Below are 18506 nucleotides of genomic sequence, written 5' to 3'. Positions count from 1 at the left end.
GCAGGGCTTACAAGGGACTATGCAGTTCTACATCAAAGTGTATAAAAACTCTCATTATGTATTTGCCTGTGTGCTTGCAGGGCTAAATCTTTGTTATTGCTAGAGAATATGCACATAGCTGCACGTGCACGCGTGAGGAAACGAGGATATCGTGCTGAAGCTGCTGCGAGAAAGAGAGAGGGGGACTGTGGCGTGCTTTCATCATTATAATCACCATCCTAAGTACTAGCTCTTAACATTTTGTTTTTCGGTGTTCAGGCGAGAAGTGACAAGAATATAGACCCCTCCTCTGCAGGGCGGAGCGTGCATTTTCATTCCGTATTTTGTATTTTTTTTATTTTTTTTCTAGCCCTGTTCCCTGCTCTGACACGTCTGCACTGAGTGAGTGGCATTGGCACACTGTCAATCGCTCACTACCGCTGCCATCAAACAACATAAAACACACACAGGCAGAGGCTGGAGCTCATAAATTTCAGCAGGGCTACAGATTTTTTTGCGCATCGCCTTTCCACAGCGTTGTGTCCTCATTAATTTCTTCTACATTTTTTAAACAACTTTTTTTTTTTTTACATTTCATATTTTTTATAGTCACATTTGGACACCTTACGCGGCAGATTGTGTATATTTTTTAATCCTGTCAGTTGTCGCGGGAATCATTTCTGCACATTTATAGTTGGCAACACCTGCAAGATTTTTTTGTATTTGTTTACACGTTTCCACATTGGATATTTTTGCTTGCCGGTGCTTCTCGAGGAGGATTTGGACATTTTTTTTTTTTTTTTTTTTTGGTTGGAGAGGAAATGCGCCGGGAATCCCACGAAGAGCGCTAATAAATGAGAGATCACCAGGAGCGTTTCTGTCTCTAGCAGCCGTCAAATCCACGAGAAAAGACAGATTGGCACGAGGATCCGCGCGGGGAAAAACGATGGACCGGCAATTTTGACGAAGAAGTCTTCAAAGAAGATTTACGCGTTTTTCTACCACGCGTTTTGGCACTTTGGACCGCGCGTAAAATAGCGAGAGGACAGCGAGAACTTGGACACAGATTCACGCCAAAAAACATCCCTGCTCGGTGTTGATTTTTCAAAGAAAATACACGCGTGTGCGCTGAATCGCTGAAGAATCCCACAGCCGTACATCCCTCCAGTCTGCGGCACATGTTGTAGCCCATTTCGTATATGAGTTTTTCAATTTGTTTGGCTCAGTGCACAGACTCTTTAGCGGCCACCATGGACGATCAAGCCCGGATCATGCAGCCGATCGGCGGTGTGAGTCTGGCCGGCCACTCGGTACAAGGAGGCATGGCACTGCCGCCTCCACATGGACACGATGGGACGGACGGAGACGGAAGAAAGCAAGACATCGGTGACATTCTGCATCAAATCATGACCATAACTGATCAGAGTCTGGACGAGGCGCAAGCAAAGTTGGTTGATTTATATGTTTTATTAACTTGGCCCCCCTCCCTGAAACGCTGAACACATCATTATTGAGATGTGGCCCGCTTAACTTAAGTCCCCCATGCATAACAATGGGCTGAAGTGGCTTTAATGATAATCTTACACTGAGGGGTGTTAAACACGTGTGAGAAAGTTGACAGAGAGGGAACAGGAGCATTTGTGTGCAAGCATGCCTTCTTCTAAAAGTTTGTGCACACATGTCCTAAAAAGTAAATGCTTCTTTTTGCTTTAAAACTCAAACTGTTGCTCAAAATTCACGTAGACATGCTTATGACATAATTAGCTGTCATTGGGGGCTACATTTAGAAAGATGAAGCCCAACTAAAAAGCTATTCTAACTAATGCACAGGAGAATTTGTGTTGGAGCATTACAAGACATGCCATAGCTTCAAGTCAAGTTAATATCTGAAATATTCAACCAGGTGTTAATATGCAGCATGTGCTTTTCAGTGAATTTATTTCAGTATTTTATCTTGTCTTATACTGAAACAGGAAACATGGACTGAACTGTCACAGAATGAAACCAGCACTCTTCAGCGTTCTCTGTGAAATCAAAGAAAAAACAGGTAAGATCTGCATCCAAAACACTTTCAAACTAAGAGTCACACACCCAAGCTGCACACACACTTGACCTCCCAGTGATCTAATACATCCAGGTTACCTCTGAGCACATGAAGCCTCTCCAAATATGTCATTGTGTCAAACTGAAACAGCATGCTGTCACACTGCAGGTAGATTTTTAAAGCTGCTTCTGCGGGAGCAGCTTCTCCAACACCGGTTGCTTGGGTTTCAAAACAGAAAAAGTGCGCTCTGGTTTTCAGGATGGGGAGATCCTGCAGGATGTTATACATAGGTGAATACAAGCAAATCCCACACTCAGCATAAGACGGCATCAAAAGCATTTATTTATTACCATACTGCAGTTCATGACCTACAGAGTGGTCAATTAATTGTGGTCAAAATCAATGTATTCATTAGATTGCTGAAAATGACTGCAAAAGTGTGCAAATGAGATTTTTTGCACATAGTGCAGTTGTTTCTTATCAGAATCAATCCACAGATTTAGCAGCATTAAGGCTAAAAACTTTCAGTAAGTGAGCGCACATACTGTATGCACAATTTAAAAATAAAATCAGGTAAATCACAGATTTTTACTCCTATCATCACTGGTAATGCCTATTTGGAGCCAAAATGCTGGATTTTTTTTTTTGCCATATTGTTGCAACTTTAGATTCGAAGCACTTTTTTTTAAAAAAGTCAGCTCTGTGCAGATTGCTATTTCTACACTTCAGTATTTTGTGTATAAAACATAAAATATATAACATAAAATAAGCTGATAGTTTTTAAATGAAAGCAAAAATGATCTTTTTTTACTCTAATGTAGCATGATTATTATGTGCTGTATTTTTCTTTTATTCTGCTCTTTGAATTTGACTCCAGTGGTCACTGATTTAATCTGATTTTTTCACTTTATAGGTGATCTTTTAGTAAGAAAAATGCCAGTAAAAATTAAATATTGCTGTGGGTTTGGTGTCATTTAACCAGCCTGATCCCTGGTCAGATTTGTGACCTTTTGTGCACTTTATGAGGAAGCTGGCTCGGGAGAGATCATAAAAGTTTATGAACTTCCCAACACAGGTGGGGTCCACAGGGGAAGACAGGGGGTCCACGGTCAATCTGAGCTCCTTTATGTGTGTGGAGACAATGAGAGAGATAGATCAAACATTATGCACACTTTATTTCGTGTGTAGTTTGATTTGAAGTATTTCCCGGTTCAGGACTTTCCTGCATGTGGAGATTGTTGACTTAAGTGAAAAAATATGAAATCAGAGATTTTATAAATACTTGCAAGTGAGAGAAAATTCCTGTTCTGGTGTCATTGTTACTCTTAAATCAGATGATTTATCTGTTTTTGTGTATTTATAGTGTCTCTGATGTAAAATAGGCTCTCAAATAGCAGCAAATGGCTAAAAGTGTCATGAGAAAGTCAATGAAACTGATCAAAAATTTATATCAAAGTATGTTAACGTTCATGTGTGAGTGTTGGAGAGAATTGTGCGTATGGTTAACCTGTGCTTTAGAGTCACAGCCCCCCCCCCCCTCAGTCATTGACAGAGCTCAGCTGGTCTGGTGGCCTTGTTGACCGGCCTGTTTTTGCTGCACACAGCGAGCCTTTCACCGGCTCCTGCTCCACCGTTCTCAGGGCATCCTCGGCCCTTTCATGTCTGTTCGGGTGGCACGGGTGGGGGGCTGCTGTCTCTTTTAGCCGTGGGACCCTGGGATGGCTGAAAATGGCTTTTAATAATAAATTTGAAAGCGTTCCAAGAACCATGGGTGTAATTACTGCACGCATGTATCATGTTATCCAGCCTTATTGTCTGGCATTGAGGATGAAAAGCCGGTCCAGGGTTCAGCTTCAAAGCTGCACAAGTGTTTGTGTTAAATGTTGAGTTTGAGGGAATCAAAGTGGTGGGAAGAGTCTCTTGTTTGTGTCATTTTTCTGAGGAGAAGAGAGGTAGAGGAGTGCTTTTTCTAGAAGACTTTTAGAAGTTTCTGGCACTCTTCTAAGTGTTATTGTAGAGCTGCAGCGTATTTCTGCATTGCTAATGCCCTGGAAGTATTAATTCACTTTGATATGCTAATTAGAGAGCATTATGCAAGAAATGAGATTAAGTGGCAGCATGAAGTCATTTGCCTGTCACTAAATTGAGTGTTTTTAGCAGGAGGGTTTTTTCTCCTAAATTTTCTTGGTCTTGCATTTAGATAAGCTGAATGTGAGCTTCGGCTGGCATGTGCTGCTCTTTGTCCTTTAGAGTGAGAGGGGTTTTCTTTGTGAAAAAATTGGAATTAAATGTTTTATCCCCTCATGTTTCGGGACAAAGGATGCATTCATGTCATACCTTTTCCCCCTGTAGGCTGCATACGAGGACAATGACCGCATTGAGGTAAATTTTCCCCATGATTCCGATGAGTTCTGCAGTTATTCCTGTGTGCCGGGGTTTGTTTTATCCCGCTGCCTCGTCCTGCTCTCGTGCTTGGCTTGGACGAGAGGCTCCCAGCAGCAGCAGCAGTGGGAGCGGCAAGAATAACAAAGGTGAAAGATTACCTCCATATGGTATTTCTGACCAGGAAAAGAGAGGTTCTGTAGCAGGACTCCTCTTTGATGTGAGGTTTAATCAATAGAAAGAGATTACAGAAAACTATTACAGGCTAAATCACGGAGTGCCACAGAGAGGCTTAGCCCCCTCTCCACAGCTCTCTCAGCTGCACGGCGCTTCTTTTGGCTGCGTATTGACTTGTTGTTTTGCTGACCTTTGACTCGTCAGGTTCGGAAACAGGGGGTCTGGAGAGGTAGGGGAGGGAGAGGGGGAGTGTGGCAGATTCAGGCTGATAAATGCTCCGACCCAGTGTTCAGAGCAGTGGATTAGAAAGCGAGTCGGAGCCAATGTGTTTGTGGCACATGTTCTGCAAAGTGCTAAACATGCTTTCATGGGCTTGTCTTGGATATACGTGTACTGTTCGGGTAGGAAAAGAGTGTGTTGATTAAATGGAGTTAAAGATGAGCCTGTAATTAACCACATGCAAGGCTGACTAAAAGCATTACCTGCAGTAAATAGAGTTAGGACTGAGGAGGTAAGCATTTCTCAAATCTACAGGGAACATTAATTTCAATATTTCCTGACAAACTTAATGACCCCTCTAATTCCAATTGGGTTATAATTATTAATACAAATTCATTTAAAATGCAGTTAAAGAGAAAAAGATATTTTACTTCACTTTTTTGTGCACCTTAGAGGTTTTTTCATGCTGCAAAATCTCCAGTAAATCCCTGACAGAGAACAGAAAGCCATTCAGCAAGAGAGACAATTGACTTTGGCTGCTTTTTGTCTCACAGAGCCCCAGTGATGCGGCTGCAGAGACTAGATAGTGTTGTGGCGAATAGCTCGCGCACAGCTGGGTTCCTGACTGGCTCAATGGCAGGGCCACTAGTGCTTCCTCCTCTAAAGCACAAGGGGGACCGGGGAAGATGTGGCTATTATCTAAGTAGCTCCCAAATACCCTCCATTTCCCCATCAGCAAGAATGAAAAGAGGGAGAGCCAGACAGAAAGAGAGAGGGGGGAAAAACAAGAGTGTACATATCAGTTTCATTTGGAAGGCAGAATGCTTTTGTGCTGTGCAGATAGATGCCTCAGTGCCGGAGCTCTCTGCTATCTGCACGCACGGCTCCTCAAATCTGTTTTTTTTTTTTGTTTTGCTTTCGTGCACGGTGATTCAGTGCTGTCCCTCCATCTGCACACACGAGCCCCCATCTTGCAAACGTCTCCCTCGCCCCCCCTCTCTACTCCATCGCTTGGAGCATTTTCCGCGGGCTCCTGCGCGATCAACAGCTCATAATTGTTTTTTGCACATACGTTATGCAAATGAGTCTTTATGGCAACTGGCATAACAATTAGCATCCTCCAACAATATTTTAGTAGGTTAATTGCGAAATTTCTGAATTGTACATCTGAGTTGTTAATTAGGCATGACAGAGGTGGTGAAATAGTTATCTTCAGGCGGTGGCAGCCAGCAGAGGCTGCTTGGGATGCAAAAAGGAAGGATTGATTGAAATGAGTTTACAGCAGGAGGAGCGGGGCTGTTGGAGGATCTCTGAATGCCACTTTTTGTTTTTGATGTCGCTGAAGGTAAAAATGTATAAAGCTGGAGCTACTTTGAACCCTTTAAGATGAGACTTTACTCCGCAGTCCATCTGAAGAAAGCCACAATGTGAATGGTACAACTTGTTGTCTTGCAGTGTGACTTTGCAAGGATTTTTTTAAACTTTGATTCTTTTCACACAGTCAGACAAAGTTGAACAATTCTCCTTTTTAAAAGTCTTAGTATTGAGCTTTGCTGCTTTAAATAAAGTTTACTTCAACTTGGTTATTTTCAGTCACCATCTCACAAGTCAGTTTATTTATAAAACACATTTTATATGGCATCCACAGCCTCAGTGTGCTTTAAGATTGTAACTTAAATGCATGAGAAAAACTTGTAAAAATTTAACAAAAGATAAAAAAAATAAAAGTAATGCATACAATGAGATGGCACCACAGTAAATAGAAGTGACAGTGGTATTAATAGTAATTATAAAGTGCAGGATGTACTCCAATAATTGAAGATTTAGCCAAAAGCTTGTGAAAAATTCATGTTTAAGTCTATGTTTAAATGAAGACTTGGCTGATGAAGGCTTGTAAACCTGTGGTAAAGAATTACAGAGATGAATGAAGAAACCGTGGGGTGATCAACAGGGGTCCAGCACATCTTTGGAAAGTCTTGGAAAGTCTTAGACTGGACTTTTGAAATTTAAAGCCATAAAAGTCTTAAAGAGTCAGATTTTTACTTGTTAGAGATCTTGTATTTTAGAAGCCAGATTGATGTCTTTATCTAATTTTTGTTTTCTAGCAAAATTATCCAATTTTAATCATCCTTTTTTTTGCTCATTGCTTTAAGATTTCAAGATTTTTAAAGGAAATAGCTTTCTGCTTTGTTATCAATCACTAATTTTATATTTCTAACACCATAAATGGTTTCATAAATATTCATTAGAATGTGGGGAATAAAGTGTGTGATGCTAAAGCTTTATCAAAGTCATATAAGCCTTGTACTGTTGTGAAACACTCGTCCAGTTCCCCAGCCTTTGGATTATTTGTTTGCACACTTAAATCTTTGTACAACACACCCTTACTGTTTAGAATCACTTCAGCATAACTGCTAGTAATATGATTTAAATATTACTATATGGTATATTCATGCAATAGAGGCATTAAATGTGACAGAAATCATCAAATTTTGGGTTTTATGACCAGAAAACTTCTCTGCCACATACCATTTGACTTTTTATAAACACTACATTAAAACAGAAAATTTAGTCTCGGTCCAGAGTACCAGCTCAGATCTTAAAAAGTCTAAATTAGATCTTGTTAAGAGTGTAGGAACCCTAGATCAGGTTAAGTTTAGGATCAGTAAGGAGACCTTTATATGCTAATCAGAGGGAGCAGGTGTGCAGCATGATAGAAAGGTGAGACAGTCAAAGATTTTAAAACAGTAACTAGAACTGTAAAGTTAATTATTTCTTTAACTTGGAGCCAGAAAATGAAGCCAAATAGAGATTTGTTCGAACCTTTTGGTTCTTGTCATAACTCTGCTAGCAGCGTTTTTGGACACAATTTTAAAAATAAGGTTCAATAAATGCTTTTTAAAGAGTTCACTGCAGAAGAAAAAACACAAGAAAGGCTTCTAGTTATGTTAATGAAGTACATTTTTGCAGGAAAATAATAATAAAGTTATGTTCTTATTGGATTATGAATACAATTCAAGTCTAAGAGAATCAGTTATAATGTAGGGTGTCAATAATGACAGTAAATAATTTACTGTTAATTATGGATTTAATAAGCCTGTACTTCTACACACTCCTTTTAGATATGCAAACCAAATCACTATTATGATCTTTTTTTTCTTTTTTGCATTTTATTTTTATGTATATTTTTACATCTGTCTGCAATTCTGATTTTTTTTTTTACATGTTCAAAATAACATTTCAGTTCAGCTGAAAAAAAGCTAATTGGAAGTGCTCACTTAGATGAAGTCACTTCCAACAAAGCACACTTCTGACACTTATAACATTTTTAAAAGCACTAAATAAACCCTTTGTTTCCACTTTATGCATCAGATAACATGCAAAAACCCATCCTGGTTTTACATGGTTGCAAAGCTTAATTTTTAAAGTCAAGATTAAAGATGAACTTTATCTTCTACTCAGGCTGCAGCCCTAAAAAACAACTTTCAACACATGAAATGTAAAACATTTAACAGCAGAGGGTGAGTATTAATAGATGATTTCAGAAATCTCTAAAAGTTAAATATAATGAGGTTCTTAAAGTGCTGGTGCAGTTCTTAAAGTGCTAATTATGATCATAAAAATATACATTTACTTTCAGCTGTAGCTCATATGTATTTAAAGCTAAGTGAAAACACTCTGAGTATGAATTTTTACATGTTTTTCCCCTGATTCTCCTGCATCTTGATGGTTATGACTGTGTGCGTCTCTGGCCGTGTGCATATTCTGCCACAGAGGCGGTTATTAGTGTAAAAAGGGTCGGAGTGAAAGACTGGTGCAAACGCGTCTCCTCTCTCAGTAATGACTCTGCTATTTATAGGTCCCTATTTCATTAGCTCTAGTGTTTCAGGGAAGAGTTTTCCTCCTGGGACAATAGACACCAGCATGTTCATTTACTCTGTACACATTACATGTGGACAACTAAATGACCCGTCGTTTGTGAGAGCACAAGCACTGAAAACAATACGGCTCCTGTCACTAGTTTGTGCTCCAGTGACCTCCTCTGTATTTAATCCTGATGATAGATTTACTGTTAGTTACATTTTTGGAGTCAAATGTGAGGGTTTTTTTTTTTTGAGAGTGGAGGGGTTACTCCTACAGGTGATGGATTTCTGTAGATAAGGAATTAGGAGCAGAAGTCGGGAAATGTGCACGTTTTAAAATTGATTTGTAGCATCTTGACATGTTTGCAGTCTGTAGCTTGTTACTTGACAAAAAACGTCTTTTCTTCACTGTTTTCCAAAAACAGAAAAAAGCAATCTGTGCTGTCTTCTCCTCATTTGCAGGCTTGGAAAAGAAGCCCCTCTCCCCATTGTTCCTAATGCCATTGTTTCACATGTTTCATACATTAGAATGATGTATTGAAGGCTGAAATGGGAAAAAGACTGCAATGCAATGAAATTTTAATCAGCGTCTTCTGCTGCTTTAATAAGGCAAATAATTCTTATTGGCTGCTGTGTTAAGATTTCTAATATTTAATTCATAACAAACCTTGCATTATTCTGCTTTAGCCCTGAGACAATCTGCTCTCTGCTGCCTGCCAGGAGGCAACTGTGGGGACAGAAAAGATATAAAGGGAACTGCACACTGAGCATTTTCCTCTCCAGCTGTGGAAGAATACAATCACATTGTTTCGGTGTTTTCAGTCAGTAAAAATATGTTTAAAATAAGGGAATCTGGTGTGGATCAGTGCTATATATGAAAACGATTCCTCCCTTTTTAAATTTATAAGCTCTCACTAAAAAAACGACTACTCGCCATATACCATCTTTTTGTTTTCTTAAGTCCTTGAAGTTGATTTTTGTGCCTGAGGTAATGGAAAGATGGCGAGGGGCCAGCGGCTAGGTGCTGGCTCATGTTACAGTGAAACGGCGGGCCCTGTTTTCGTCTCCCGGTGAAACGGCTTAATTGGTGTCAGAGCCCCGGGGATAAAGGCCTCTTGCTCTGAAACGCAGCCACACAGGCCCCCCTGTCTTCCCTCAAACCAGGAGGAACGGCCGGCGTCTGCTGCTCAATGAGGACTAAGCCGTGGACTAACAATACCAAATGATGTTTGGGATGACAGAAATTAATATGCGCTTGCTCCCAGAAAGCTATGATTAATGACGGTGAGCAGGGGAATGCTGTCCCTCCTTTTTTGCTCCTCTTTGATGGGGATTGAAAAGCAAAAAAAAAAAAGAAACGCTGGTTTCTCCTCTCTGTAGAAAGTGGAGGTCATCCAGAGTACATTACTGCTATTCTTCTCTGCTTTTTACCTCAAGCAGGAGGCGTTTTGGAGAATTTTGGAGCGATTGTGAGCCACTTTTACAGACACAATCCTCACATTACCTGCAGTTTTAACTTTTGGATTAACAGCATGATCATTGGAGATTTTATTTAAAATTAGGCACTTATTTATCATTTGGATGTTCTCATACAAAATCCTCTCCACACATTGATTCGGAGCCAAACGTGTGAACAAAATGGTGGTGTGCTGTTGCCATGATAATGATCTGTATCTGTTGTGTCCTAGGAGGAGACGCATGAATATTTAATTGTGTCTGCTCCAGAGATCCCCAGACCCTTCTGTTCATTTCTTACTTTCTCTAATGCGTTTCCACCCTCCCAGGTACTTCCTCCCTAAGTAATGGAGAATTAAAGCGCGCATTAAAATGATATAAATTGCAATGTAAGGGATTTTCTAAGGACATTTGTCTACCACACAATACGTTTGGAAATTCAAATGGCAAGTTTTGACAACGGACATTCTGCTGACACGGCGTATTTGCTCCTCAAATAAGCATTTCCACCGTCAGAGTGATTGATATGTATTAAGCGTGCCTTTTTTTTTTTTTTTTTCTTTGCATCACGCTGCTCCTGAAGATGATGTGGGTGCGAGGGTATGAGTTTTAAACAGTGAGCCAGTTCCCCCTCATATTGATCTATTTGTGTTGCCGGAGTGGCAGGTGCTATACGGAGACTGTGTCAGCTTTGATTGTTTGTGTCAGTGATCCGAGCCGACACTGAGCTCTCTTACTGTTCGTCACTGCTCTGGCTGCCTCTTGATGAATGGCAGCAGGCTGAACAGATCCTCAGAAAAACTCATGTCTACGCTGTCTCACCAGCACTGTGAATCAGCATCGAGCCTCAGAGGTTATTTATCAGTCACATACAAAGATTTCCTCATGCCGAATTACAGGACACATCTGCATTCTTCCCCCTTTTATTGGTGTTTTGATGCAATTATGTAAAAGCTCCCAAAAACAGGAGGCGTGGTTTCTATGTCTCTAAATATTTCACATGACTTCCTAACCTGTGTGTGTTTGTGAAGGTGAGCTGTGTGATGCTCGCAGCCTGTGTAAGTATGCAGAGCACGGCGGGCCTCTCGCGGGTGCTGAAGGAGAGCATGGAGTGGCAGAGTTAATTTATTTAATGACTGAGCGTCTTATATCTCCCCAGCCCTGATTAGAATCCATGCTTGATGAGGGAAGCGATAGCGGGGTGCGCACTGCCCTTAGGCCCTCGCACGTACACTCGTGGTTTTCTTTCTCTGGTGCCTTTTTTTCTCCTCCACTCTTCCCTCTTAAATCCACAAAAAACACATGAAGAAAATGTGGAAAAATGCACATGGGATCATTGACACAATCCACTCACATTTATTCAGTTTTATAAATTTTTCCTAGGGCTGTCGAGATTAATCGCATTAATCGTGAAGCTCAAATATTAGTGCACTTATATTTTTCAGCTGCATTAATTGCATGCCTTGTTGTCTTTTCAACACTTTGGTTAGGCCCACTTTTGGTTCCTGCAGATCCTTGAAATGTCTTGTAGTCTTGAATTGCTCATTTTGAATTTCAGGCCATAAAAAGTCTTAAAAAGTCTGATTTTACCAGTGAGGGGTCTTACATTTTGGACTAAGCCACGTCCTTATCCAATCTTTGTTTGCAAGCCAACCTTATACGATTTTAATCATCTTCCTTCACAAATTGTTGCACAAATAATCTCCATAATTCACCAAATTCAGTGTTGATGTTCTAAAGTTCCTCCTCTCTGATTTTCTCTGTCTCACTGTGATTTAATAAACTCTGTACTGTTGTGAAACACTACTACTATTCTCTAACATCTGGGCTACCAGTTAACCCTCCCAAAAATCCTTGCAGTCCACCCTTATTTTAACAGGTTTTAACTGACAAAAAGTATTATTCTGCTTTTAAAAGTCAAACTGTCTAGAATCAGCTCAGTGCATCTGCAAAAATGTGTTCTGATGAATATCATTATACAACAAATTAAAGGAATAGAGGGATTAATAGGGCCAAAAATCATCAAATTTTGGCGTTTATGACCAAAAAATGTATTTTGGCCAAAATCATTTGGCATGCCTTCCATTTTTGACTATTTACTGTGCAAAAATTCGTATTAATTTTTCTCACTCCAGCTCTTAAAAAGTCTTAATTTCGATTTTTAAAAGCATGTAAGTCACACTAACATCTACCTGCAGGGAAGTCCACCATTGCACCCTTATGTCTCATTTCACTCTAAAAAACTCAAAGTCAAAAGTCTTCTGAACCTTGTGTTATCAAATATTGACCTTTTTACATTCTCTTTTCTCATTTGAGATCCATAAAAAGTTCCTTTTTCTGTCTTTAAGTTTATGTTAAAATCTGCAATCTACCTTTAAAAGCCAATCTGTATCCAAACAGGAAGTCAGTTACACTTGGGTTAAGCTTTGGCGGCAAAACAGTGGAATTTTAAGATGGGATAAATGGATGCAGTTGATTGTGATTAACTACAGAATGTCTGAGATTAATTGCAATTGAAAATATAAATATTTTGACTGCCCTGTTTTTTTTAAACCTTTACTTAACCAGGAGTTCTCCCATTGAGATACAGAGTCCTGGCCAGGACAGCAGCATAATAAGTTCCACACATGTGACCAAAAAAAAAAAAAAAAGATAAAAACTACAAACTTTGCATAAATCATCAGTTTTCATGAGAAAACATGTTTTTTTTCACTGGTCAAACATCCTCTTATGCTGCTTTTAAAATCTCCTAACCAAGGGATCCCAAATCTTTCAGCCTGTGACCCCCAAGACTGAGGACCCCCACCAGCCCTGAGAGGTCATTAAAGCATCAAGTAGTAATTTACATTTTAGTGCGTTTTTGTGCACATTACTGCTTTTAAGCACACATCTCATGTAAAAATCATTGTTTTATTTAAAATTGAACCAATTTAAGAATATTTTTACAATAATGGATAAAATACACCACTTCAAACCATTAAAAATGTCTCTGATTTTTTTGGAAAGCATTCCGTGACCCCCCCTTAGTGTCCTGTGACCCCCCTGGGTGTCCCAACCCCACTTTGGGAACCACTGTACTAAACTAATGCAGCGCTCAAGCTCAAGATGACCCTGTTGCTTAGATCAAGATGACTGATATTGAGGAGTTTCATCCATGATGAATCCATGAGAATGATGGTTACAGCTACTAACAGTTCTCAGAGTCGGTAGAAAGCATAGATAAGAAGGCACTTTATGCAAAATAGCCTCGTATAGAAAGATGCACCAGTGTTTCATCTTTCTGTTGTGTGAGAAGATCAACTTTCTCACACAAAACACCATGATGAGTGCAGAACCCAGACCAGAGACAAATCTTAAGTCCAACTTTTGAATTTGTTGTCTATAGATGTACTAATATGGACAGAAAACGCAGCTCTGATGCTGATTAAACCTCCGTGTTTGTGTGTGTATGGCGTGCCCTGTGATAAAGACGAAGTGCCGTGGAGCTCCATGAACGTGGGAAAGCCAAACAGAGTGTGTCACTTTGGCAGCGCCGAGCCCTGTCAGCATTGGGGAGCTGCAGTTGTAAAAACCATGACCTTCCTCTTTGCCAGCATGTCTCTTGCAGAGCCAGAGCGCTGCCCCGTAGATCTGGGCCGGCTGTGGGAGGGAATACAAACACAGAAAGAGAGAGGGAGAGAGAGGACAGACAGTGGAAAAAAACAGTGAGAGCCATAATTGTGGAGAAGAAGAGAAGGGGGGGTTGGTTGAAGTAATGAAATACTTCTTGGAGCTATCATGACGGAGAAGGTGAGGGAGGGAAAAAATACTCCTCGGCTTCTAACATTTCCATGAGCCATCATCAGTAATGCCGCAGCAGCCTCACAAACCAGAAATTATTTCTTCAGGCGTCGCTGTCAAGTGTTATTCAAATAACACCAGCCTCACATTTGAATAACAGCCGACATTTTGAATTAATTAATCAGACAAGATAGTCTGGGCCTTTTCTCATTAGTCTACAGGTCAGGCTGGGGAAGATATATGCGCTGGTGATGATATACTTGTCTTTAATAGTGATTTATGGAGATTTTGGATTGTACTCGATTTGTCAAAGGGCCCGGCAGCAGAAAAATAGGACGGTGCATATTTCATTACCTAATCTTTGATACGTTCCACGATGCTAAAAAGATACAGTCCTGCTGTTTAGATGCACAGGAAGCTCTGTGAGTAAATACACACAAGGAGTGTGTTTTTTTTCTCCGCACACACTTTTAATCTCGTCTCATAGACCTCTCCCATTTTACTTTTCCTATGCAATTAAGCCAGGGCTGTAAATTATAACTGTGTCGTACTTTAATTATCATGGTGTAAAAATAGAGTTCCTGTCTTTGAGAGGATTTCATTAACTTACTCAATATTCCATGTCAGCTCGGAGAATCACAAGATTGCACCGAGGGTTGTGTGCTCTGAATCATGTGTGTTATTTAATTAGACTCTGCAGAAAAATAAGAAAAACAGGCATGCAAATGTATTCCTTATTTTTACATGCACCTTTCATTTATTTCAGCCCTTTTCTTGCTTTTATTTAGCTTTATATAAGGTGCAGTGTGTGGTCATGGAGGTGTAAATGGAAATGTGTATTTAAAAAGGATAAGGAGTGCTAACAATGCAGTGTCACCTGCTTTATTGGGTGTTAAATATTAATGAACACGTTCAGTTTACCTATTTTTATTTTGTCTTTTTACACACACTGGTTTTAATTAACCAAAGTAGTCGTGCAGCTCATGCAGTGAGCATGTGTGATTTTGTCCCACTCCAGGTGTGTTAATGTGCTACAAAAACATGTCTATATATGTGAGCGTGTGCACAAGTGTCAGCGAGCTACGAGCTGTTGCCATTCCGGTGAGCAGCCCACACAAAATGCACCAACACCAGTGTGACAAAACATTCAAATAAATTGCTGTCAGGCTGCCGAAACACCAAGTGCAGCGATTTTTATCTGACATGTGGAAGACCCAGACATGCAGTCCTGACAAGTAGCGCCCGAGCACCTGTGAGAGACGGGCGATAAAAATCAGGATGTGCCTGATCCTCGGCATAACAATACCTATCATTACTTGATATTATTACTCTTCTTTAAGGGAGAGCTCAAGATGGGGAGATAGAGCGCACATGTGTGGTTTTTTTTAATGCGTATAATAAATGATGGGAGGTCATTGTTTGCATATGTGCACGAAAAATGCAGTGAAATTGAATGATGCAGCACTGAAGTGGCTTTTTTGTTCATGCAAAATTGTTTATTTCTCAAAGCATGTTTGTAGGCTCAATGCAAACCAAGTCTAAGGTTAACATTAGTGTTTACAGGTGTATTATGTGGAAGATAAATCATATTTATATGCACAGGAAGTGTGCAGGATTTATATTTTTAAACAGAAAAAATGCATAAATGCATAATGCAACAAAAAGGCTATTTTCATTTAAAAATAAAATTATTGAGAACGACTGGTGACACTGATTGACTTTGTTTCACTTTTTAAAGCAGCGTGCGAGAGCAAATAAACACTAAGAGAGCCAGTGCTGCCTCACTTATTTTCATTGAGTCTCCAAAATTGACTCTGTAATTCTTAAATCCAATTGAGGAGCGTAAAAAAAATGCTTTTGAGAAACTGGGAGACAAAGGAGTCACTGTGGAACGCGCCATCCATTCTCTGCTGTATTGTTATTTTCTCCCTTATAGGTTACTAATGAGGAATCGGCCCTCATTATGATTTTAAGGATGAGAGAGGAAAGCTTTTAATTAATGATATGTAAATGGTTCTGAATTGATTATGTTAGAATATCAAGAGAGATGGGTAGAAGCTGTGGTGTAATATATTTTAATTAAGAATTAATTAAAAATGATGGCAATTTTATAGCAGCTCACAGAAAATAGAAGAATTTATTCTCTGTCACAAGTAAATCAGGCCTTGATTAAATAAACAGACACATGCTGTATTCATTGCAGACTTATATTTATACATTGCCAGGAAGAATTATCCAGAGTATTAAAAAAAGAGGATCAGTGCGGTATGTCAGTGGTCGACCACAAGCTGGGTTCTTGGGGGTTAATGGTGATTTATCTCATTCCTAATTCATGAGATCCTCCTGCTCTGTGTTAGGTGGATCAATAACACTGTGTTTCCTTTTTGAATTCAGCGTCTACAATTAGATTTGTAACGTGGAACACAATTAGAAGTAAGACATGAATGCCTGTTTTTATCACTTGTGGCAAGCAAACGTGCATCCCCCTCCTCCCCCAAAAGATATCAATCTGTTTATGAGCTAAAAAGATTTGTGTGAAAAAGATGAGTTGTGACGAGACGTGCACCCTCGTTAACCTTTTTAATTGCTATCTGCTTTCTTTCATTCATTCTTCAGGGCAGAGGGAAGCACAAGACGTTAGCTGCATTAGCGGCGTGCGCCACTATTAAAGGGAGAGAGGTCTTTGTTTTCTGCTAACGGTGGCATGCATGCTCTGTGCTAAACTCCGCGATCAATGGCAGAGAGGCTGCTATCACAGCACTCGGAGCAGGCGTAGCTCAGGGGGGGGAGGGGGGAGGGGGGAGGGGGGAGAGGGGGGTCCCTGGTGGTTCATTTTGATTGGAGCGCAGAGTTTTGTGTTGAAAGGCGAGGGAGAGACAGGCTGTTGGAAGCAAATCCCCCCGGATCAGTTAGAGCTTTGCAACAAAAACACCTTGATATTCCTGGGAACATTTGCTTAGGAAAAAAAGGATGAATTTAAATAAACGGGCGACGAGAGAACGCAATGATCTAAAGCATTTCTGAAGGTTTGTGTGTTCAGAGAAAGCTTGTGTATCTCCGGCTTAGAATTAATTTAGAAACTACATTTCAAATCAGAGTAAATGGCTGCAGCAGAAAAGGGAAAACGGGTGTTACTGTATCCTGTCGATATGTTGTCCAACCTTCCTAAAGAGCTTTTTAAATGTGTGAATGTAAATGTTAAGAGATGGCGTTATTCCACTACAGCCTGACCAGCAGATAGAGGCAGTATGGGTGCCTGTGCTAGCCTTTATGAGCTCACCAATCTGTTATGGGTGGCAGGGAGGATGTGCTGCTTGAGATGGAGGGAGTGTTGAATGGGTTATTAGTCCGAGCACCCCCACCCCACCCAGCAGGTCACATGTAAAGGCTTGGAGGCATCATGAACAGTCAAACATCTGCAAGCGCACACGTATACACACATACAAGATGTGCACATTGAGAAGAGCATGCAGGGGCACAGACGTGTGCATGCATGCATATACACAGTGCATGCACGCCAACGGCTGGCAGAGCGTCTTCTTCCTGACACCTGCAACTAGTTGCAATACATCACTGTCAGGATCGCTTTCTCCACCTATCCGCATTTGTGCGTTAGTTATCCACCGAGGCCTTCGTCAAAAAGTTGAGCAGCCCTGACATCAGCTCCCCAGCGGGAACATAAAAGGTGAAGTTGTGTGTTTGGCGGCTGTAGTCTTTGCACCCAACAGGATCCTGATGACACCTGGAGAGGAGGGTGATTGTCAACATCACATGTCATGTCAGGATTAATTCCAGTATTGACACATGACTACAGATGAAATGGTTTTAATGATAACCAGGATAACATTTCCTCCATTATCATGTCGTCAGTTTTTTACTATCATTAAAAATGTTAGCACTAGCCACGCCATGATATCACACTAAATAATGTCCAGACAGCATGCTACCAGGGATTGTTCACTGAGGTGAATGGAAAAAAAGCCCACAGGTCAACTCAGACTTTGAGGAACACAAGACTCATCTGCAGCACAGCACAAAGCCTAACTTCAGCTTAGAGAAGAAACCCTAACTGTTGGAGTAGTGTGCACTCACTGGCTTTAGCTGCTCCTCATCTGCTCAGATCATCCAGGAAAGCACTCCCAAACTTTGTTGCAAATCTGGTTAGCTGAAAATATGAATCTGAAATAAAATCCGCATTGAAACCAGCAATTAGGCATTAATTAGCACACTTAACGAGCTGAATGATGGTTATATTGTGATATGTTCATAGCCAACTTGGACGATGAGAGGCTTTGAATATTTATATATTTGTTGGTAGCTTTGGTACTTTTCTGTCCTATCAAACGTAAAAATAGCAGATGTGTGATTTAAAGCTGTAGTTCTCAACCTGTGGGTCAGGACCATAAAGTGGGTCGCAAAGCCATTTTCAGTGGGTCATTAATGTGATTCTGGAGAAAAGGTACTGCTGTCCTTAGTGGACATCCACACATTATATTTCACTTTGTTTTATCATAAATTTAAATGTTTTCTCAAATTTACAACTCATTTGTCTCCTTTTCTTGCAACATCACAGCTATTTTTCTCATGATCAAGCTATTTTCTCAAGA

At 40.3% G+C, this 18506-nt stretch overlaps 1 protein-coding gene across 7 annotated transcripts in view; it reads left to right on the top strand.

Annotated features, from left to right (window-relative positions):
• Window positions 1-328: 328 nt before the first annotated feature.
• pbx3b (pre-B-cell leukemia homeobox 3b) overlaps window positions 329-18506 on the top strand; it is an 83685-nt gene continuing 65507 nt past the window's right edge. Inside the window, exons 1-2 of one of the 7 annotated variants that reach the window (XM_041788615.1) lie at window positions 329-1426; window positions 1947-2026. In XM_041788615.1, coding sequence (XP_041644549.1) covers window positions 1179-1426; window positions 1947-2026 — 328 coding nt within the window. In that variant the 5' untranslated portion in view covers window positions 329-1178. The remainder of the gene's footprint in view (window positions 1427-1946; window positions 2027-18506) is intronic. The other 6 variants (XM_041788617.1, XM_041788616.1, XM_041788619.1 and 3 more) reach the window with 6 other exon arrangements.

This window comes from Cheilinus undulatus, linkage group 5 (assembly GCF_018320785.1).
Source record: "Cheilinus undulatus linkage group 5, ASM1832078v1, whole genome shotgun sequence".
Taxonomy (NCBI): domain Eukaryota; kingdom Metazoa; phylum Chordata; class Actinopteri; order Labriformes; family Labridae; genus Cheilinus; species Cheilinus undulatus.
Note: the sequence above shows the minus strand (reverse complement) of the source record. Positions and strands in the feature narration are given on the sequence as shown.